The sequence below is a fragment of the Thalassophryne amazonica genome, chromosome 5, assembly GCF_902500255.1.
Source record: "Thalassophryne amazonica chromosome 5, fThaAma1.1, whole genome shotgun sequence".
Classification (NCBI taxonomy): Eukaryota; Metazoa; Chordata; class Actinopteri; order Batrachoidiformes; family Batrachoididae; genus Thalassophryne; species Thalassophryne amazonica.
In genome coordinates, this window is record NC_047107.1 from 9689678 (window position 1) to 9714272 (window position 24595).

At 40.1% G+C, this 24595-nt stretch overlaps 1 protein-coding gene across 1 annotated transcript; it reads left to right on the top strand.

Moving 5' to 3' along the window:
- The first annotated feature begins 281 nt into the window (after positions 1 to 281).
- rab35b (RAB35, member RAS oncogene family b) lies at positions 282 to 24331 on the top strand. Its single transcript, XM_034169714.1, has 6 exons — positions 282 to 498; positions 14877 to 14927; positions 15016 to 15139; positions 15695 to 15819; positions 15962 to 16086; positions 24038 to 24331. Exons 1-6 carry the CDS (start codon positions 447 to 449, stop codon positions 24158 to 24160), a joined length of 600 nt encoding a protein of 199 aa, XP_034025605.1. The 5' UTR covers positions 282 to 446; the 3' UTR covers positions 24161 to 24331.
- Positions 24332 to 24595: the final 264 nt, after the last annotated feature.

The following is a 24595-nucleotide window of genomic DNA, read 5'->3' on the forward strand; positions in this document are numbered from 1 at the left end:
GTCAAGACTGGACTATGACATCTAAAGAACATAGGCGGCCATCTTTAATTCTCATTTACTTCTGGATCTCTTGGGAAAAGTGTTGGATCTGGCATAATCTGAAATCAGCATACTATAAAAAATAAAAATGTACATACTTTCTGTCAGATGTGAACATCTCAGGCAGTTTTGTTACATATCTGCCCATTATCGAGTTAAGATTTCGTTTGACGGCCGGCGCACGCGCAGTGAGGCGGGGTCAGGCTTGGGCGCAGCTCCACCAGAGGAGGAAGCGGAGTTTCCGGCTGTTTGCAGTGGAGGGACCCGGACCAAAACGCTGTCGGTTTGTGGGGGTGAAGCGCTGCAGTGTCGGCGGTAGTCGTTGTTTTTCGTAGTGGGGCCTGAGTTGTTCAGGCCGAGGGTGGTCGGACAGCCAGCGCGGCGAAGGTGAGCCACCAGCTACCGGCATGGCCCGGGACTACGATTACCTCTTCAAGCTGCTCATCATCGGTGACAGCGGTAAGGCGACACCGGGGATGCGGGACGGGAAGTGGGCCTTATGTGTTATGTTTGTTTGATTGTTTTTAATACGGAGAGGAGCAGGGCGCTGTGGCCTTTTGTAGCGTGATTCAGATTTTTTTTTTTAAATAATGTATTCTTTTTTAATTTTGTTAATGGAAAGGCTTTTGGTTAGCGCGGCTCTGACAGGGCGGAGGTTGTGAGTTCACCCGGCTCGTCTGGGCCGAATTCCGCCTCCACATCATCGCGGTTTGTTTTAGCGGGTTTTTATTTTTTAAATATTTTTCTAATTTAGTTTACAGTGGAAATACTTATTCCACATACAGCCGTAAATTAGCGTTTACAGGACCCACAGTCTCTTAATTCAGGGACTTGTTGGTTTGTCATCGATGTTAGCAGGTCAGTAACTGTTCGCTCACTGAACTCACAAACTGGCTGTGATCTTAAAAAAAAAAAATCTCAAGTATGTGATATGAATTAACTTCAGTGTTCACAAAAGTGATTCTTATATTTTGCGGATTGCTGCAGAACTGCAGTTAATAAACAAATGCTGGCCCCAAACCGGATTTATCTCAAATTTTAGTCTCAGTTTGAAAATTGAAATCGCTTAATACTAGTTTGTTTTTGGGCTGTAAGAGTTTAGAGGCACTTCAAGACAGTTGAAAACTTAAAATAAGACAACTACAAGAAATATATTTGACTGGCTCTTGATACGGTACAAACAAACCGCTGTTTATTGTGAGACAAAGATGATATGCTGTCAAGGAGGCACTTGATGAGTTTGAAGTTCAAAATTAGGGTGGGTGAGCTGTGACATTGGGTAGGCACGTAACAAAAGAAATTAAAGGAATTGTAACAGAAATGGTGTTTGCAAAAGAGCTTAAGGAGACCTTCAAAATTGTGTTTAAATATTTGTTCGATGTCAAATATGAAGAAAGTTACGAGCATTTGAAGGTGGGAAGATCTTGGTAATTTACGTCTGTGTTTTAAGGGACAAACACCAGAAAGCCGTGACCGGTGTCTCATTGTTTACATTTCAAAAATGAGGGTACTCTATCAAACCTAATTATTATCTCATTTAAATGTGTGATTTGCAGCGATCCCCCGTATAAACACTGTTTGCTGACAGTAGTTTCCATGGTAAACAAACATCACTCTTGTCATGTCCACCGCCTTGTCGACTCGACATCGGTTTTGCAGATCATCACAATATGCATGCGAAGGCTTTGATCACCACCAAACTTTGCAGAAAGATATGTAATTACATGAATTAAATGTTCTATATGATTTGGAAACGGATGTTACTCACCTTTAAGCCGAATTTCTTCGACTTTTTCAACATAATTTTTCAATCACGGAATTTCCTAACTTCTACTCGTCACAGGAATTGCATTTGAAAATGAGGTTGCGGGGGGGGATTTCAATACGTCATCAAATAGGGGGATTCCTGATTGTCAAAAAATAAACACATTCCACAAAATGCAAACACAGCACTACTGCCTGGAAAGTTTCTCAGGCCAAGTACAGCTGACGCATCCAGAGCAGCGGAGGCAATACAGTGGTGGGCACAGTTAACCAAAAAGTTAGCTTCGATAACTGGTAATCAGTTAAATGAAAATTTATCGTTTATAATGCTAAACCAATACACTGCCTAAAAACTCACCAGAAGCTACCGTTAACCGATAACTTTCAATTTTGTCTCCAGTACGCTCTCAGCTACTAACAGGCCGATTTCAAGTTTAAACACCGCCAAAGCTTCTAATAGAATCAGAGGCAATCACAAACCCATACACAGCCAATGAGTCAGTGCGTCTGTCTTTGTGCACCTTGCCCACTGCTGTAGGGAAGCGTCATTAACCTTGACACCATACAGTTGTCCACCCATGAGACGGAGGTCTTAAAATGGAAATCAGGTTTGACTAATGGTTTGATTTATAATCAAATTAATCCAGAGAGAATAACTACATTAATTTAAACTCTTAAAATGTACAAAGTGATATATAACACATATCTGTTAATTTTTAAATAATGCACTAATTCTGAAGATTTGAACATTAACACACAGATTCCCAAAGGGATTATGGGTAAACTTAGCCTCCGCTCATATTGATTCATATTGAAGTCATTTTTTTTCATTTGTACAAAAAGAAAAAGAAAAGGCATTTGTAAAGCTGAAAAGTCTTAAATTGTAATGGATGATTTTCAAGATCCTGCTAGACAGTGCCTAAGCGCATGCGTGATGATGTCACAACTCTATCCAGTTAGGGAGATGCAGTTTCTTTCAATAACAAGAACTGCCAAAAAACTTTCTTGTGTGCGGTTGGAGTTGTGTGGTGATAATAGCCTTTTGAATGCTGGAATAATGATGTCAGTCGCACAAGGAAATCAAATAATAGTGAAAACATGTTCATTGCGCCCAGAATGTTGGTGTTTTGGTCATTGAACTTTGTGGTGCGGTGTCATAATAACGCATCAATCAGTCACGCCGTACGGTATCATAACAACGAATCGGTTAGCGGCTCCGTGCGGTATCAATCAATCAATCAATTTTTTTTTTATATAGCGCCAAATCACAACAAACAGTTGCCCCAAGGCGCTTTATATTGTAAGGCAAGGCCATACAATAATGATGTAAAACCCCAACGGTCAAAACGACCCCCTGTGAGCAAGCACTTGGCTACAGTGGGAAGGAAAAACTCCCTTTTAACAGGAAGAAACCTCCAGCAGAACCAGGCTCAGGGAGGGGCAGTCTTCTGCTGGGACTGGTTGGGGCTGAGGGAGAGAACCAGGAAAAAGACATGCTGTGGAGGGGAGCAGAGATCGATCACTAATGATTAAATGCAGAGTGGTGCATACAGAGCAAAAAGAGAAAGAAACAGTGCATCATGGGAACCCCCCAGCAGTCTACGTCTATAGCAGCATAACTAAGGGATGGTTCAGGGTCACCTGATCCAGCCCTAACTATAAGCTTTAGCGAAAAGGAAAGTTTTAAGCCTAATCTTAAAAGTAGAGAGGGTGTCTGTCTCCCTGATCTGAATTGGGAGCTGGTTCCACAGGAGAGGAGCCTGAAAGCTGAAGGCTCTGCCTCCCATTCTACTCTTACAAACCCTAGGAAGTACAAGTAAGCCTGCAGTCTGAGAGCGAAGCGCTCTATTGGGGTGATATGGTACTACGAGGTCCCTAAGATAAGATGGGACCTGATTATTCAAAACCTTATAAGTAAGAAGAAGAATTTTAAATTCTATTCTAGAATTAACAGGAAGCCAATGAAGAGAGGCCAATATGGGTGAGATATGCTCTCTCCTTCTAGTCCCCGTCAGCACTCTAGCTGCAGCATTTTGAATTAACTGAAGGCTTTTTAGGGAACTTTTAGGACAACCTGATAATAATGAATTACAATAGTCCAGCCTAGAGGAAATAAATGCATGAATTAGTTTTTCAGCATCACTCTGAGACAAGACCTTTCTGATTTTAGAGATATTGCGTAAATGCAAAAAAGCAGTCCTACATATTTGTTTAATATGCGCTTTGAATGACATATCCTGATCAAAAATGACTCCAAGATTTCTCACAGTATTACTAGAGGTCAGGGTAATGCCATCCAGAGTAAGGATCTGGTTAGACACCATGTTTCTAAGATTTGTGGGGCCAAGTACAATAACTTCAGTTTTATCTGAGTTTAAAAGCAGGAAATTAGAGGTCATCCATGTCTTTATGTCTGTAAGACAATCCTGCAGTTTAGCTAATTGGTGTGTGTCCTCTGGCTTCATGGATAGATAAAGCTGGGTATCATCTGCGTAACAATGAAAATTTAAGCAATACCGTCTAATAATACTGCCTAAGGGAAGCATATATAAAGTGAATAAAATTGGTCCTAGCACAGAACCTTGTGGAACTCCATAATTAACTTTAGTCTGTGAAGAAGATTCCCCATTTACATGAACAAATTGTAATCTATTAGACAAATATGATTCAAACCACCGCAGCGCAGTGCCTTTAATACCTATGGCATGCTCTCATCTCTGTAATAAAATTTTATGGTCAACAGTATCAAAAGCAGCACTGAGGTCTAACAGAACAAGCACAGAGATGAGTCCACTGTCCGAGGCCATAAGAAGATCATTTGTAACCTTCACTAATGCTGTTTCTGTACTATGATGAATTCTAAAACCTGACTGAAACTCTTCAAATAGACCATTCCTCTGCAGATGATCAGTTAGCTGTTTTACAACTACCCTTTCAAGAATTTTTGAGAGAAAAGGAAGGTTGGAGATTGGCCTATAATTAGCTAAGATAGCTGGGTCAAGTGATGGCTTTTTAAGTAATGGTTTTAATTACTGCCACCTTAAAAGCCTGTGGTACATAGCCAACTAACAAAGATAGATTGATCATATTTAAGATCGAAGCATTAAATAATGGTAGGGCTTCCTTGAGCAGCCTGGTAGGAATGGGGTCTAATAAACATGTTGATGGTTTGGATGAAGTAACTAATGAAAATAACTCAGACAGAACAATCGGAGAGAAAGAGTCTAACCAAATACCGGCATCACTGAAAGCAGCCAAAGATAACGATACGTCTTTGGGATGGTTATGAGTAATTTTTTCTCTAATAGTTAAATTTTGTTAGCAAAGAAAGTCATGAAGTCATTACTAGTTAAAGTTAATGGAATACTCAGCTCAATAGAGCTCCGTGAGGCGTCATTACATCCGGTCGGTTAGCGACTCCGTCCGGTGTCACAACGGATCAGTCAGTCACTCTGTGAGGAGTCATAACAACCGATCTGTTAAGTCTGGTTCACACGGCAAGATAATTAGGTCGATATCGGACCCGATCTTCTCCTTCCGACAATCTTAAGGACGCCCCGACAGTCATGATGATGCTAAAGATAATCTTATCAGATATGCCTGCTGTGTGTGGTGTGTTAAGTGCACTCTGATCTGCTCAGAAGGACATCAGGAGCCGAATGTGACGTGCAGCCAATCAGAAAGCGAGGTGACGGACACACAGAGCGAAATCTAAAATCAAAACAGCTTACCAGAAAGTCTGATGGTCACGCTGTCTCCACTCCGTTAAAGAACGCCTTTTCTTTTTGTGTCTTTTTTCCCCCTCTGTTGTAAATAGTCCACAAAGTATCTCCGTTTGTTTGCTCTGAAGTTACGATTAATCTCGAGAGATTTTGCAAGATTTTTTGTCTGACCTGGGAAGGTTCGTGTGTGAAATCTGTTCGTGTGTGGTGTGTGTTGTTTTTACACACCACACACTGTACGACCGAATCTGTCAGTTCTATGATTTATTTTTATCTCCACGTGTGTGGTCTGTGAGGTTGACAACACCGTGGTATAACGGGTCGCTAGTAGATGGCAGTGTTCTATGCATTTTGATACCTGTTATATCATATGGCCTGAATTACAATTTTAAGACTTTTAGGCTTTGCAAATGCCTTTTTTTACACAAATAAAAAAGGAAGTATTTTACAAAAGCACATTTATTTGTAAACAGCAACACACACGTTACATTGGTTTAATTGTATTGGCTTTTACATAAAATGAATTAGTCAACCAATCAATATGAGCGGAGGCTAAGTTTACCCATAATCCCTTTTGGCATCTGTGTGTTAATGTTGAAATCTTCAGAATTAGTGCATTATTTTAAAATTAACAGATATGTGTTATATATCCACTTTGTACATTTTAAGAGTTTACTTTAATGTAGTTATTCTATCTGGAATAATTTGATTTATAAATCAAAACCACAAGTCAAATATCGGGCTGAAACGATTACTCGAATAACTCGAATAATTCGATTACAAAAAATGATCGAGGCAAATTCTGTGCCTTGAAGCTTCGTTTAAATGTAGTAGTACATATGCCAGGCCTGTGTGTGGTGCTGTAATGTCCCCAGAAAAACAACAGAAGAAGACTGGAGCATGCGCTCAGGCTGTGTAACAGCTAATAATTTAGCCCTTAAAGCTACCGCTTTCCAATGCGACACAGAGTAAAATAAAGCCTTTTAAGAGAAAGAGGGTCCACACTGATCATCTGAAATAGACTTACTGTGCATTTAAAGTGAAGCAGTGTGTTTGTCTATTATTAAAAAACACACGGCCTGCTCGACGTGGTCAGTAACTATTAACTGAATGAATGAATCACAGAGAAACAGGGATTAAAAAAAAATTAAAAATCACGTATGGTTACATTTTACAAGTTAGGGGAAAAAAAAAAAACAGAACAGAAATCCACATCCCATCGCCATTTCAGCAAAATGTCAAGACTTTGGCACAGGGACATTATGCCATTGCTTAGGGAGAGCCCTGGACTATTGATGTTGTTTAAAAACACAAAAGTACTTTTTATCCGATTACTTGATTAATCGCCAGAATAATCGATAGAATACTTGATTACAAAAATAATCGATAGCTGCAGCCCTAGTCAAATCTGCTTCCCATTTCAAGACCTCTGCCTCATGGCTGGACCACTGTATGATGTTAAGGAGTAATGACTTCTTTTTTTTGTGGTAGCCTGGTAGCCAGGCCCTTTCTGCTGGGGGCAGAGTTGAGCTCAGCTCCTCTTAGCTACCTCACTGCTGCAAAACACATAGCAGACAGGAGCAAAATGGATTATAAATGTTTTTCAACATTACTAGCTATGTAAAAAAAAAAAAAAAAGTTAGCGGTCTAAAAGTTATCGGAACTAAATTGATCGGAAAACTAGAAGCACTCTGAGAGTGCAAACCTCCGCCAAGGCCATAGGGTCACTGACCCTAAAGAGATTCCCTCCTTGGCACAGTGATCTATTCAACAATTCAGTGTTACAACCAAAACTATGATACATACACTTTTCTTTCCTGTATATTTGACATCCTTGACCATGAAAACATACCACTAGAACTTGGAATCACTTTTATGTCTTTATTAGTTGAAAAGTTATTGTATTAAAAACGATTTTTCAGTAATGGCGGTTTTCTTCTGGATCTAGCTCCATAACATTTGAAGCTACATCAAATCTGGTGACACCTTACTGAATCAATACAGATTCAGCTACAATTTGGTGTTAGTTGTGCATCTCTAGCTTCATTTGTCACCTTACACTGACAAATTTTCTATTTTCCCTATATTTTTGCATATTCTGGATCACCAGATCCGGAATCCAGATCCGATCATCACCAAACTTTGTTGTTTGATAGAACATTTGACTATGTTACACCTTAATTTTTTTCAAGCCTTTCTGCCTTGTTTTTGTGGAGTTAGAAACTAGAATGTCAAAATTCCACCTACCCCGCAATGGTGAAGAATCCTTTAAAAAATTCCTGGATCCAGCTCGTGATCCGGATCACCACTAAAATTTAATCACTTGTTCCTCGTCATTTCCAACCACTCCACAAAATTTCATCAAAATCCGTTCAAAACGTCTTGAGTATCCTGCTGACAGACAGATAAACAAACAAACGCGACCGAAAACATAACCTCCTTGGAGGAGGTAATAACTGGTCCGATGATGATTTTAAAACTTATCTGAAAAGCTAATCCGCTAAGAAAAACATTAGCTTCGAATATTGTATGCCTTGCCTTACAATATAAAGCGCCTTGGGGCAACTGTTTGTTGTGGCGTGAAAAAATTTACGCATGTGCACAAAGGTTCAAGGTCGGCTCATGCGAGCACACGTGATTCAAATCCATCAGGTTTTTGAAAAAATAAAAAGGTCTGATACTTTTCTAACAGACCTCATATATATAAAATACATAAACCGGTCCGGGAAACAAAACCCGCTAAAAACAATGGCTCACTGCTGCTTCCGGTATCTCATAGGATGTTGCACCCATAATTGCTTCTACAGCAGCGCCCTCAGGAATAAGGTGATGAATATAACTTGATAAGTGACATTTAATTTGATTTTCCAAACAATTTTGAGCTTCTGGTCAAATAATCAGTTGATACTCAATTGGCCACCAGTCCAAAGCTGAACGATAAGTTTGTGAAGCTAGAATTGCTTTTATTTGGCTGCAAGTAGATGTATAATGTGTATTTATTGAGAAATGAAAATTTCTATATTAACATCAAAACACGACACTGCCCCCAGTAAAAGTTGTGCCTTTTCCTGCCGAACCTCTTTGTGGATAAAGTTCTTTGCATTCATTGACCATCCTGAACCTGGCACGACCCCATCAGCTGGCTGTTGGCAGAAAAGGGCGAGGCAGTGAGCCACTGTCCTCTCTGCCGCTGTGTGGAACTGCTGCACATAGATTCTTATACGCGATACTCAGATCTGTGCTGCTGAGAATCACACATCAGAGCTGCAGAATGGTCCTCTTTTATCCTCTAGATATCTTAATGTTAGTTCAACATCAGACTAAAATATTTAACTAAAATAAATGATCAGGAGTTTGTCCCTGCCATAAAGTGGTGGCTTGTCCAGGGTGTACCCAACTCCAGCTGCCACTACACCATGGGTTAAAGTTCTTCGTCACCGTGACGGATTTCCGTCATTTGGAAAATTTAACCACACATACGCGTGCGCACGTGGTGTCATGCGTGTTTTGGGGCCAAAATATGATAGTCTCACTGTCAAAGCAACATCCCATTCTACGCTAATCAAAACAGCAGCAATGTCAGCGTGGACTGCGGAGGAAGGGACTGTGTGAATTTTCACTCCTCTCCGCACTGTTTACTGCTTGCTATGAGCCACGGTCCTTCTCCTCTCTGTCTTCGTGGGAACATTGGCAGACACTCCCCAAGTAGAGCGAGGCGTGGCTTTGCTTTGAACCAGTGAAGCAATGATCCGACTCTGCTTCGATGGTTTGTCGCTTTATCTTAATTTCCCCCTGCTAAAACCCTAAAGAGCATATGTCTGTGAGTAATATTTACCTTTTTTATATTAAACCGACCTGTTATGGTCTTCTAAAACAGTTGATAGATGTATTTTATAACTTAAAAACGGGACCGATGCTAACGCGTTAGCATGTCTATGGCGTTTTCAATGATAAAGTTAGCATTAAGCTGTTCGCATCTCAGCACAGTTTGTGTGCATGTTTTCTGTATAATAAATAATGGCTTAGTGTTTGTTGTCATGAAAGAGTCAAATGTATTACGAATTATAATTTATTCATTTTTATTTATATATTAATAATCAGAAGAATCAGAATCGCCTTTATTGTCATTGTAATTTCCATTACAACGAGATTTGAGTGCAACTACAAAAAGGTGCTTTCCGTGGTGCGAGTAATTTTTAGCCAAATGAAAGATCGTGAAATTTAACGGTAAATTATTCAGAGTATATGCACAACTAATATAAACATAAGGTAAAATAAAATGAAATGTGGACTAAGTAATGTAAAACGAGAATTATATACAACTGGTTAAGTTTAATGACAATTTATTTCGGTCAAACCACGTCTAAGCTGTTTTTACACAAAAAAATAAAATGCAGTAAATTGCAAATTGTCTTTTTCATGAAAATAACTTATTAAAGATCACATATTACACTTTAGTCAGGCCTTTAAAATACTTTTGTGGACTCTTGCTGTAATATGTTGTCAGTGGTTGAGATAGTTTCTGTAGGCATCTAAAAATGCTCATAATCGGATGAAGCCTGATGGAAATCTCTCAAAATAAAACAAAGCATTATTCGAGGTATGTTTTTGACGAGAATATAACATCATAACTTTATTACAAGGTCAAACGTTGATGTCGCGTGATAAAGGCCTTTTAATAATAACTCACTTCAAAAAATAATGGCAAAACTCACATGTAAGTTAAAAAAAAAAAACAACAAAAAAATGATTAATCGATTACTAAAATAATCGTTAGTTGCAGCCCCAGTTTATTTTAGGAGTGAGAGCATTTTACAGATTAAATGTGAATAAGCCAGTTTTGAGTTTCTCAGTGCGTATGCGTTTTCAAAACTGGTGACAGTGTTACTTTGTGCACAGCAGAACAATGTTGTCAGTTGCTTTAGGCCCTAATTTTGTATTTTATTGACTGTACAGCGATACAGCACCCATTTGGTCCATTCACCAGATTAGAACAGATCAAAATACTACAGAAGTCAAAGAATTTTTACTTGACAGTTTGAAGTGTGTTTTCTTTGTTTCAGAAGACTTCATACTCATTAAAATTCACCAGAATATACAAAATTTGACTTGCTCTTTTAAAAAAATTCTGTGGGAGAACCCCCAGACCCCATAATCAATACTGTGTTTTTACTTCACAGATTGAAGTGAGTTTTATTTGATTCAGAGGGCTTCATACCCATTAAAATTCACCAGAATACACAAAATCTATCTTGGTCTTTAAAAAAATTTTCTGGGGGAGCACCCCCAGACCCCCCAGAATCAAGAATACACTCCACCCCCACCACCCTTTTTATGTACCTTTTATGTTCAGGTTTTGCATTCTTTTTATGCTTTGTCTGTCTCTCCTTAGAGGCTATTTAGAATTGACTTGTATGCTGTATAATGTGTTTATTGTATTTATTGAGGAAAAAACTGTGTGTGCCCCCACTATGCCACATTTTAGGGAATTGTTGGCATTGATTTTTGCCAGGAAAAAATTTCAGTCAGATGAAAATTTATTGCTTTAACCCATGCACTACACCCTGTGACTCGTGATTGGAGTAAGTGGGTGTACAAAATGAATGAATGGGGGAAAGAATGTTCCTATTTGTACACCTTGAAGTAGTGCTTTCTTGTCATAATAAAGGAAAGTTAAGTTATACTGAAATTCTGATTTTTCTTTACAACTTGCAGTCAACATTGAGAGGTGGTGGCCATTGTTCAGAGGCCCTAGTCGAAGTGAAATAGAAAATTAGTGCTGGTGATGCTATACGAGTATTTGACATCCAATTTTGAAATAAAACAACCGAGTATTATTTTGCTTACTAGCAGAGGTACCAATCTCTGCCCTTTTGAAGAGTAGTTACCAAGTTTTAGCGTCTAGACCCCCTAGATTGCTGCACTGTGATGACTGTTGTTGTCTTGACACCTCCTTGTTGGAATTGTTCACCATGTTTTTTTACATGGTGGTATACATTGGGTCTTTAGTTGATCTTTAATTGAATTGGACTTGAGTTGTGTGGGTTTATTTTGAGTGCCTTTATTACAGAGAGTGGTGACACGACGAGTTGAAAAAAATCGGTCACCTGACTCATGGTGCCATCTTGGGGCAAAAATAGCGTGTTGGCTGTTAATGTGTCTGCATGTAAATCCAGCTATTTTATTTATTTATTTGCTGAAAATGCTGGGTTGCTGTGCATTTGGATGCACAAATAGACACAATAAGGGCTTTGAGATGTACAGATTCCCTTCAGAACAGAAGAAAAATTTGGGAAAATAAAGTCAGCCGTGTGGGATGAAAGCCGACATCATCATCAAAGCTTTGCGAAGTAAATTTATTCTTCCCTCCCATGTACAGTAAAACTCAAATAAATCATTGTTGTATAAAGCAGATATTTGCAGTCACCGGACAAAAAATGTCCCAAAGTTTTTGTATTGTTTTCCATGTAATAAACACCGTATATAACAGATTTTGTACAGCAGATTTTTCGCTCACATCAGTTAAATGTCCCATCTGATCACAATGTATTTCCATTTAAAAACTCAGAGCAGTCTGGACGTGCAGAGGTACAAATTAAAGTTCAGCTCTGACACTCGCCGATTTGTGGAAAGTGGGAGAGGAGTCATTTCTGTGATCAAAAGTCTGACAGTTTATTTTTTTTCAAACTGTGCTCAGACTGGGACCCACAGCCTGGCGTGCACCTGTTAAACACAAAAGGCTGTGATTTGACACTTTTCTGCTTTTAATCTTTTGTCTCCCATCATATAACAGTTTTTCAGCGTGCATGCTGATAAATGGATCAGAAAAGTCTGCATCACATTTCCAGCAGGAAGTCAGTAAAAGAGGAAATTGTACAGCTTACCTTTGATTTGGAGGTGATGATTGTAGAAAGAAAAACTTGAGGGTCATATTAGTCCAGAATAAAGCATAATCCAGAGACAGAGAACTTTAAAACTGTCATGCACGTCGCTGCATGACACAGAGTTAAAGACCAGCAGCTGCAGAAATCAGGCGTTAAATTAATTAAATAAATCATAATAAATTGTAAATTTGATAGCTTAACTATTTTTATACTTATTTTGATAGTACCTGTACCTGAATGTGTTGCTGTATGTGGTTAAATGATTAAAAAAATGTTGAAAACATTAAAGGTTCATTCAGGAGTTCAGCGCAGTTGGAACCAAAATGGCACTATGTTCTGAGTTGATGCCACTCTCCAATCAAGGCACTTTGGGTTTATTTAGTTGGGATATTTCATTGTTTTGTTTCCACATGGCATGTCCTGTGTCTGAATAGGAAGCATTGATAGTTTATTGTAAATGGATTGTATTTAAATGGACTGCATTTATTTACCGCTTTTCTATCTGCAGCAGAAGCTCAAGGCGCTTTACAATTATGCCTTGCATTCACACAAACACATTCATACACCATTGTTAGGGTGCCGCCATGCAAGGCGCTCACTACACACTGGGAGCAAGTAGGGAATTAATGACATTGCCCAAGGGCCTTTAGCGATTTACTGGTCAGGCTGGGTTTTGAACCGAGGATCCTCTGGTCTGAAGCCCAATGCTTAACCACTAGACCATCACCTCCCCAAATTTGAAGACTGATGTCTTGTATGGGTACAGCACTGGCTCATCCTTTGGGCGGTGGAGACTCCTGATGGCTCACTTTGAAAGATCAGTCTGGCCGGACAATCACTGTGGACCCTTGGGCAAGGTCCTTAATCCCCAAGTTGCTCCCGGTGTGTAGAAAGCACCTTGCATAATGGCAGCACCCTGACATCGGTGTGTGAGTGTTTGTGTGAATGGGTGGATGTGAGGCATAATTGTAAAGCGCTTTGAGCGTGTGATGCAGATGGATAAGCGCTATATTAAAGCTAGAGTGCCAGGAAGCATATTGAAATTGAGACGATTGTTAGAATTTTGATGGGGACCAAAGTAATTTTCACACGAGTGTGAATATAAAGGATTCCCAAAATATTAGTCTGGACATGATTAAAAATCGTCTGTATCGAAACAAATTCTGAATTATTGGCACGTGCCAAAAATTTGAAAGTCAGGATGCCATTGGGGCGACGTCACAGGTCACCGGGGGGTGGGGGGGTGGGGGGGGGTGTTACACCGCTAGCTGCGGTGACAGAAGACTGGTGATCTAACTCAAGAGGATTTTGCAGCGCTGCTTTTGGACAGGTGAGTTGCCTGGTGACTATGTCTGATGTACAGTTATGGTTATTATCTGAGTCTGTTATTATCAGACTATATTTTATCTATTGAATATTGCCGGCATTCTAGCTTTAATGCAGTCCATTTACTACTCAGATTTGAGTTCATGTCACAAGCCCAGTCACGAGCTGTCTTCAGAAAAGCTGTTCTCTTGTTGTACAAATATATTGAAGACAATCTGTAATAAATGATCTCAACAGGTCATAAAAAGCTCAGACACACTCCCAACAAATTACTCAGATTGCCCACCAGAATACCCACAATGTAGTGCAAATAGACAAGTGAAAATAATTTTGTGATATACTGTAAAAAAACATGTTTTCAATTCATTTTTTTTTTTCAAACAGTAACATGGAATAAAAGACAAATTACATGTTTAAAATTGTTTGATGCATATTTATTCTTTGAAAGGCTTTTTATCTTTAAATCAATTTTTTTCATGCTAAACAACATTTTCACTTTTCAAGGTCAGAAATGTAGAACAAAGCTGCACTTTTTAAATTGCCGTCATCAAAAATTTTAAATAACGAGGAATACTGTTTAAATTGAGCCATGTTCTGACTGCTCCCTTTGAGTGGTCAGAAATGTTGTTCTGGCTCATGGACTGTAATGCTTCTTTTCTGTGTTATTCCTTAATTCATGGATAGAAAAGAGGGCAGAAGATCGCAACTGCAGTGCTAAACTTGTGTGTATTGTTAATGGACTGAGCCAGCTGGGACTTGTGTTACAGTGACACACAGACTGGGGGACTTGGGAAAGGACATCTCATGTGGACTGATCACTTTTAGCTGACATACAAAGTTATGTGTTCTTGTACTCCTGCTGATGTGACTGCTGACACACACACACACACACACACACACACACACACACACACACACACACACACACACACACACACACACACACACACACACACACACACACACACACACACACACAGTAGATCACTGCAGTGTGTGACAGCCGTAACTCTGTCCAAATCCCCCAAGACATATCATATGTTGCATGTTGTCATACAGAATTGGAGTTTTGTTTAAATTGAGGAAAATATCCCACCTCTTGTACTTTAAATCTGCTCCTGTACTTGTATTTTATTCTCAGGAGTGGGTAAGAGCAGTCTCCTCCTGCGGTTTGCAGACAACACATTTTCAGGTACGATGTTGGATCTTAATGTAACAGCCGAGCACCTTCATTGCTTTACAGTTGTGGGTCATTTAAACCTTACTTTGTTTGTTTGCAGGTAGCTATATCACAACCATTGGGGTGGACTTTAAGATTCGGACTGTGGAGATCAACGGGGAGAAGGTGAAGCTACAGATTTGGGACACAGCGGGGCAGGAGCGCTTCCGCACCATCACGTCCACGTTAGTACATCGAGCATATGCACATTACACGCCACACAAATCTTTTATGCTAAGCAAGTCAGTGTGAAACCAGTGCAGGCTCTTTGTGGTTCCCTGATGAGGTATCTTGAGAGGAAGCAGTGTGTAGACCAGCACGCCAAAAAAAAACAAAAAAAAAACAGTGTCACGTAACACAGAGATGTGTCAAAGTTAAAGTGACTGAGACAAAAATGCAATGCAGTTGCAATGCTACCACCAAACTATATTCATATATTTTAAAGTGAAATGCATCAAACTGATGCTCAGTTGCCGAAACAGCAGGCTACAACTATGGAAAACTTTTTTTTTTTTTTTTTTTTTTACTCTCGTAATTTCTAAATGTTTACTGCGATTTTATTTATTTCATTTTTGTAAACGCTGCAAGCACATTTTGGTTGATTATAATTTCATTGCCATGGTGTATGGAGGAGACACACAGCAACACTTGCCACTGTCCATTTACTAATGGACCTGAGTGTATTTTGTCATTATTGAAGTTATGAAGATGGTGAACCTGTCATTGGTTCATTTGTTCAGGTACTACAGGGGAACACACGGGGTCATAGTGGTGTACGATGTCACAAGTGCAGAGTCCTTTGTCAACGTGAAACGATGGTTACATGAAATCAACCAGAACTGTGATGACGTGTGTCGAATATTAGGTGAGTGTGTTCACATTGACACATAAGTGCATGAGACCAGATGCTGGGACTCTTTGAATGATGGGATGAAAATCAGCTTGTTGGATTCCTGGCAGTTCTGCTGCCTCTCTCTGTTACCTAAATTACCATTTCCTCTTTTCAGTGGGAAACAAGAACGATGACCCCAACTCAAAGGTGGTCGAGACAACTGACGCGCAGACGTTTGCTGAGCGGATGGGCATCAATCTGTTTGAGACGAGTGCGAAAGAGAACATCAATGTTGAAGAGGTACAGCACCTGATTTATTTTTTTTTTCTTCCAGCCGTGGACTGAAGACATGTTTGTCTGAAGCAGAACATGGCTGATGCCTTCAAACATTTATTACATTAATTACAGTGTTTCTGGAAAGTTTTTAGTGCTTCACTTTTCCACATTTTGTTAGACTCTGAATTCCATTATTTTGAAAGGTGTTATGATCTGGCACCTTCCCCATCACAGAATAGCCTACGAATCAAGAGTGCAAAAACGATAGAAACAAAACCAAAACTACAGACAGAGAAACTGAAATCAAAATGAAACATGCAACACAATGACATGACTGACAGTGAGTATGAGACCGAGCACAGCCAGCCTTGTCGTCATGTCCGCGGGATTTGGCTGTCTTGACAGCAGGAGAGATATGTTGTTTGTCTTCACAACAACAGCGTGTGTGCACACAAACCAACCACAAATGGCTGGAACGTGCATAAATAGTTAAAGTACGAGGTCTGTGAGAAAAGTATCGTACCTTTTTATTTTTTTCAAAAACTATATGGATTTGATTCATATGTTTTTACGTCAGCCAAGCTTGAACCTTCGTGCGCATGCGTGAGTTTTTCCACGCCTGTCGGTTGTGTCATTCACCTGTGAGCACGCCTTGTGGGAGGAGTGGTCCAGCCCCCTCGTCGGATTTTCATTGTCAGGAAATGGCGGAATGATTTGGGCTTTTTTTCCATCAGAATTTTTTCAGAAACTGTTAGAGAAAAATTTATCTGGCTTTTGGTGAAAATTTAACGGGCTTCACAGAGAATAAGGACTGTTACTACAGCTTTAAGGACGCCTCACAATGGCGCACGGCGCGCCGTGCTCCGAGCCGCCATCGAGAGGCAGAAAACACCACATCATTTCTAAACGGATCACTGTGTGGAGCTGGGACCGTCGTGTACAATTTCTCTCGTTATCACAAGAGCTGGACATCAGCCATTTTCCGGCAGATTTCACTTTTAACAAGAGATTTTGTCAAGGAAAGCTGCGCGGAGGCTTCGCGCGTCAGGACCAATTCGCTGATCGAGCGAGACAAAGGAACACCTCCGTTTCGGAGTGTTAGAGGACAAGTTTTCCAATTTGTGTGATTCATATGGCATTTGTGCTCTAGTGTGACAGGCCCTTAAGCCCCTTTCACACCGGGGCTAATGTAGAGTTGCGTATTGCGCCATACTGACTAGGCTGAGTTTAAGCAGCTCTACAACCCCTGGCAAAAATTATGGAATCACCGGCCTCAGAGGATGTTCATTCAGTTGTTTAATTTTGTAGAAAAAAAGCAGATCACAGACATGACAAAACTAAAGTCATTTCAAATGGCAACTTTCTGGCTTTAAGAAACACTATAAGAAATCAAGAAAAAAAGATTGTGGCAGTCAGTAACGGTTACTTTTTTAGACCAAGCAGAGGAAAAAAATATGGAATCACCCTGTAAATTTTCATCCCCCAAATTAACACCTGCATCAAATCAGATCTGCTCATTGACATTGACCCTATGCCATGACATTGACCCTTTGTGTCTTTTTGCAAGGAATGTTTTTGCAGTTTTTGCTCTATGGCAAGATGCATTATCATCTTGAAAAATGATTTCATCATCCCCAAACATCCTTTCAATTGTCCAAAATATCAACATAAACTTGTGCATTTATTGATGATGTAATGACAGCCATCTCCCCAGTGCCTTTACCTGACATGCAGCCCCATATCATCAGTGACTGTGGAAATTTACATGTTCTCTTCAGGCAGTCATCTTTATAAATCTCATTGGAAAGGCACCAAACAAAAGTTCCAGCATCATCACCTTGCCCAATGCAGATTCGAGATTCATCACTGAACATGACTTTCATCCAGTCATCCACAGTCCACAATTGCTTTTCCTTAGCCCATTGTAACCTTGTTTTTTCTGTTTAGGTGTTAATGATGCCTTTCGTTTAGCTTTTCAGTATGTAAATCCCATTTCCTTTAGGCGGTTTCTTACAGTTCGGTCACAGACGTTGACTCCAGTTTCCTCCCATTCGTTCCTCATTTGTTTTGTTGTACATTTTTCGATTTTTGAGACATATTGCTTTAAGTTTTCTGTCTTGACGCTTTGTCTTCCTTGGTCTACCAGTATGTTTGCCTTTAACAACCTTCCCATGTTGTTTGTATTTGGCCCAGAGTTTAGACACAGCTGACTGTGAACAACCAACATCTTTTGCAACATTGCCGTGATGATTTACTCTCTTTTAAGAGTTTGATAATCCTCTCCTTTGTTTCAATTGACATCTCTCGTGTTGGAGCCATGATTCATGTCAGTCCACTTGGTGCAACAGCTCTCCAAGGTGTTATCACTCCTTTTTAGATGCAGACTAACGAGCAGATCTGATATGATGCAGGTGTTAGTTTTGGGGATGAAAATTTACAGGGTGATTCCATAATTTTTTCCTCAGAATTGAGTGATTCCATATTTTTTTCCTCTGCTTGGTCTAAAAAAGTAACCGTTACTGACTGCCACAATCTTTTTTTCTTGATTTCTTATAGTGTTTCTTAAAGCCAGAAAGTTGCCATTTGAAATGACTTTAGTTTTGTGTCATGTCTGTGATCTGCTTTTTTTCTACAAAATTAAACAACTGAATGAACATCCTCCGAGGCCGGTGATTCCATAATTTTTGCCAGGGGTTGTATGCTGAGTTTAAGCGGCTCTACGCCAAGTTTTTGCTCCTCTGCACAGCAGTATGCTGAGGGCGACATGTTTAATTTTTTCAGCGTAGAGCACTGGATTCAGAAAGTACACAGTTTTAAGTAAGTCTACACAACACTCTGCAACTGTTTGTAAATCTACACAACACTGCGCTACTGTACACCAAGCCTCCACTATTCTGCACACAAGGGTGAGAAATCCTTTTATCAGTACTTGGATTGATAGATTTTATTCATCCCACTGGACTTTGCTGGCAGTGAAGCTTCAAAACCACAGAAGAAGAGGCATTTAGGTGAAGTGAATCAAGTAAATGACAAATATTGGCTGATGTTAACTTGCATACACACACTGGCAGAAAAAAGCAAAAAAAGAAGTAAGACCCCAAACCCTACACCTCTCTTACCACCAGGAGACTGCTGAGAAAAAAGGTCTCTGAAGACTATCGTGCCATCTTCTAATATGAAAAATTATAAAACACGCTGCTACACTCCAATACTAACACTACAGCCCAGTCAGACACGCCCACTAGGTAATAAAAGGTGATACATGCTAATGTAATTTTAGCAATCTGTACCTCTTTGCACATTGCTTCCAAAACTGTGATACAAATATCTGCACTTGAGAACGCATCCTTCATGCAGTCTAAGCCGGGGTATTCATCTCCAGTCCTCACGGGCCGATGTCCTGGAACTTTTAGATGTGTCTCTGCTTCAACACACCTGAGTCAGTTAATGAGGTAATTAGCAGCACTCTGGAGAACTTGACTGTATACTGAGGAGGTAATTCAGCCAGGTGATTCAGGTGTGTTGGACCAGGGGCACATCTAACAGTTGCAAGACATCAGCCCTCGAGGACTGGAGTTGAGGAGCCCTGGTCTCAACTTTGTGCAGTCTGACTGTGCTCATTCTACAAAGCAGACAAATGTGTCTCGATTGTATCCAGTCGCTCTTCCATTGTCTTGTGAAACTTTGGTTAGCTAAGTGCCAATTTTTATCACTGCGGCTAGTATACCATCATGGCTAGGGTTGGGTATAGAAAACCAGTTCCTGTTAAGAATTGATAAGAAATGATTCAATCCACCGACATAAATAGCATTTTTGCTTAACGATTCCCTCATCGGTCCTTCAGTTCACATTACGTCAGAGCGGCTGTTGTTTTTGAGGGTGTATCGGGAAATGATCATTGCTCTTTGTTAATTGCAGACCCGCTGCTTCTGCAGAAGCTTAAAGCAAAGAAGCAGCACTGTGACCTGCTGGTTCTCTGCTTCGCTGCTTTTCAGAAGCAGCAGGTCCTCAAATTCTTCATTAATTCCCCATCAAAGCCATTTAAAGATGTCAATTGTGAGTCACCTTTGTGCTGATTAAAGTCACTAACTGGGACTCTTGACTTGTTGCGGACAAGAAACAAGAATCGTCCTCCGTTCCACACCAGAATTTTACGTGATGGTTCTCTGGCGTGAGCTGGACCTGCTTTGCCGGTGCGTAAACCATCAGGTAAAGGAAATTATGATGATGATGATAATATCCTCTGTTTGTGGAACTAACTGCACAGCTCCAACGCTGCACCACTCTCTGCCAAGTGAAGTTTGAAAGTGAGATTCCGGTCAGAATTAATAACTTCAAAGTGAATCACTGTTTTAAATCAGATGACACCTCTTTCCAAACGTTGTATTACAGACATCAAACAACAGGCCAAAACCGTTTTGTTTTGTTTTTTTCTCCAAAAATGAGACGTCCTCCGTTCTTTATGAATTCCATGTCTCATTTATACCTGAAAGGAAATGCTTTTGACAAAAACTACAGATTTTTTAAAAAATTTTTTTTATTTATGTCCAGAGATCAAGGATCCAGTGACCAATTTCATATTTACTTTAAGACTCACTCACAGTAGTGTTCAGAATAATAGTAGTGCTATGTGACTTAAAAGATTAATCCAGGTTTTGAGTATATTTCTTATTGTTACATGGGAAACAAGGTACCCGTAGATTCAGTAGATTCTCACAATCAACGACCAAGCATTCATGATATGCACACGTCTTAAGGCTATGAAATTAGGGCTATTAGTAGAAAAAAGTAGAAAAGGGGGTGTTCACAATAATAGTAGTGTGGCATTCAGTCAGTGAGTTCATCAATTTTGTGGAACAAACAGGTGTGAATCAGGTATCCCCTTATTTAAGGATGAAGCCAGCACCTGTTGAACATGCTTTTCTCTTTGAAAGCCTGAGGAAAATGGGACGTTCAAGACATTGTTCAGAAGAACAGCGTAGTTTGATTAAAAAGTTGATTGGAGAGGGGAAAACGTATACGCAGGTGCAAAAATTATAGGCTGTTCATCTACAATGATCTCCAATGCTTTAAAATGGACAAAAAACCAGAGACGTGTGGAAGAAAATGGAAAACAACCATCAAAATGGATAGAAGAATAACCAGAATGGCAAAGGCTCACCCATTGATCAGCTCCAGGATGATCAAAGACAGTCTGGAGTTACCTGTAAGTGCTGTGACAGTTAGAAGACGTCTGTGTGAAGCTAATTTATTTGCAAGAATCCCCCGCAAAGTCCCTCTGTTAAATAAAAGACGTGCAGAAGAGGTTACAATTTGTCAAAGAACACATCAACTGGCCTAAAGAGAAATGGAGGAATATTTTGTGGACTGATGAGAGTAAAATTGTTCTTTTTGGGTCCAAGGGCTGTAGACAGTTTGTGAGCCGACCCCCAAACTCTGAATTCAAGCCACAGTTCACAATGAAGACAGTGAAGCATGGTGGTGCAAGCATCATGATATGGGCATGTTTCTCCTACTGTGGTGTTGGGCCTATATATCGCATACCAGGTATCATGGATCAGTTTGGATATGTCAAAATACTTGAAGAGGTCATGTTGCCTTATCAATCAATCAGTCATCAACTTTTTTCTTATATAGCGCCAAATCACAACAAACAGTTGCCCCAAGGCGCTCCATATTGTAAGGCAAGGCCATACAATAATTATGAAAAACCCCAACGGTCAAAACGACCCCCTATGAGCAAGCACTTGGCCACAGTGGGAAGGAAAAACTCCCTTTTAACAGGAAGAAACCTCCAGCAGAACCAGGCTCAGGGAGGGGCAGTCTTCTGCTGAGACTGGTTGGGGCTGAGGGAAAAAACCAGGAAAAAGACATGCCGTGAAGGGGGGCAGAGATCGATCACTAATGATTAAATGCAGAGTGATGCATACGGAGCAAAAAGAGAAAGAAACAGTGCATCATGGGAACCCCCCCACAATCTACGTCTAAAGCAGCATAACCAAGGGATGGTCCAGGGTCACCCGATCCAGCCCTAAGTATAAGCCTTAGCGAGAAGGAAAGTTTTAAGCCTAATCTTAAAAGTAGAGAGGGTATCTGTCTCCCTGATCTGAATTGGGAGCTGGTTCCACAGGAGAGGAGCCTGAAAGCTGAAGGCTCTGCCTCCCATTCTACTCTTACAAACCCTAGGAACTACAAGTAAGCCTGCAGTCTGAGAGCGAAGCGCTCTAATGGGGTAATATGGTACTACGAGGTCCCTAAGATAAGATGGGACCTGATTATTCAAAACCATATAAGTAAGAAGAAGAATTTTAAATTCTATTCTAGAATTAACAGGAAGCCAATGAAGAGAGGCCAACACGGGTGAGATATGCTCTCTCCTGCTAGTCCCCGTCAGTACTCTAGCTGCAGCATTCTGAACCAACTGAAGGCTTTTTAGGGAACTTTTAGGACAACCTGATAATAATGAATTACAATAGTCCAGCCTAGAGGAAATAAATGCATGAATTAGTTTTTCAGCATCACTCTGAGACAAGACCTTTCTGATTTTAGAGATATTGCGTAAATGCAAAAAGGCAGTCCTACATATTTGTTTAATATGCGCTTTGAATGACATATCCTGATCAAAAATGACTCCAAGATTTCTCACAGTATTACTAGAGATCAGGGAAATGCCATCCAGAGTAACGATCTGGTTAGACACCATGCTTCTAAGATTTGTGGGGCCAAGTACAATAACTTCAGTTTTATCTGAGTTTAAAAGCAGGAAATTAGAGGTCATCCATGTCTTTATGTCTGTAAGACAATCCTGCAGTTTAGCTAATTGGTGTGTATCCTCTGGCTTCATGGATAGATAAAGCTGGGTATCATCTGCGTAACAATGAAAATTTAAGCAATACCGTCTAATAATACTGCCTAAGGGAAGCATGTATAAAGTGAATAAAATTGGTCCTAGCACAGAACCTTGTGGAACTCCATAATTCTGCCTTGCAGATGTGAAGAAATCATGAAAAACTGTGGTTATACAACTAAATACTAGTTTAGTGATTCACAGGATTGCTAAAAAAGCAGTTTGATCATAATAGTTTTGAGTTTGTAGCGTCAACCGCAGATGCTACTATTATTGTGAACACCCCCTTTCCTACTTTTTTTTTTCTCATAGCCCAATTTCATAGCCTTAAGAGTGTGCATATCATGAATGCTTGGTCTTGTTGGATTTGTGAGAATCTACTGAATCTACTGGTACCTTGTTTCTCATGTAACAATAAGAAATATACTCAAAACCTGGATTAATCTTTTTAGTCACATAGCACTACTATTATTCTGAACACTACTGTACTTACTTTAAGTTGTTGACATAGAAAACCTGCAAAGACCACTTTTAGTACACAGAAAAGAGGTATTGATAAGTGGAATCGATAATGACAGAGACATTGATAAAATCTTATCAATACCTATCCCTAATCATGGCCCATCGAAGTTGCCGACTTTTGTCTCTTTGCATCGCTCTTTTTGTACCTCATTGTTGGATACCATGTTGCTGGTTCTCACCTTGATTCTCACGACTGGTGGGCAAAAAGTTGAAAGCTTGTGTAGTAGAAAATGCTGTAAGATTACGAAGACGACATGGAGCCTCTGCAGAATGTGTCGGCTCCATTACTGCGCATGAGCGCCCCCAAACAAGGTCACCTTTGCTCTTTGGTCGCTGGCATTCAGAATTTTTTTTTTTCAAACTTTGAAGACGACGGCACAGTGAATTTGAGAATGCCATTAAACACGATTACGTGCCTATGTTGATGACTTGCACACGGTAGGAACACAACATCAAGAAATAAACAGACGCAGTACTTTCTCAAATGATTTGATTATCAGAGGAAATGTTCTTTTAACAACTCATTTCAGCTGTTAGCATTTACAGAGTGTGTGTCTGAGTGTGTGTCTGTCTGTTACTCATGGACATTGTATGTTTTGCTTGCAGATGTTTAACTGCATCACGGAACTGGTGCTCAGAGCCAAGAAGGAGGTTCTGGCCAAGCAGCAGCAACAGAACGACGTGGTCAAACTCACCCGGAACAGTAAACGAAAGAAAAGGTGCTGCTAGCGAACTGGAGGTCGCCCACCGAGGCCGGCAGCGTTGTTGGAGAACACACGCGGTCACACATTGACTGAAAGCATCTAAATTAAAGAGCAAATAAAGATTTAATAAGTATACAGTGAAAGCTAAAATAAATGGAAAAAATGTCCCCTTCGGACAAACTAAACGTGAAGACTTGAAAAGAAAAACAAATGTACAGAATTTATCAAATCAAGTTTTATTTGGAATTCAGCAGATATCTACTGGCGACCTGAAGTCCTTGTTTCTGAAAACGTGCACACCGACAACTGACAGTCATAATGGCCAGATTGTTGTGCACGTAATCCCGATCTCATCTCCTCATTCTGCTACACATGGATGTTCACAGGAAACGTTGCAGCTGAAGAGGAGGAGCAGCAGGAGGAGGCCTCACCTGTTTCTGTTTTTCAGATTTTTTTTTTT

Coding starts and splice junctions, on each gene's coding strand:
- rab35b (XM_034169714.1), top strand. CDS start 447: ATGGCCCGGGACTACGATTACCTCTTCAAGCTGCTCATCATCGGTGAC. Junction 14,928..15,015: donor TGCAGACAACACATTTTCAG/GTACGATGTTGG, acceptor GTTTGTTTGCAG/GTAGCTATATCACAACCATT. Junction 16,087..24,037: donor AGAACATCAATGTTGAAGAG/GTACAGCACCTG, acceptor TTTTGCTTGCAG/ATGTTTAACTGCATCACGGA.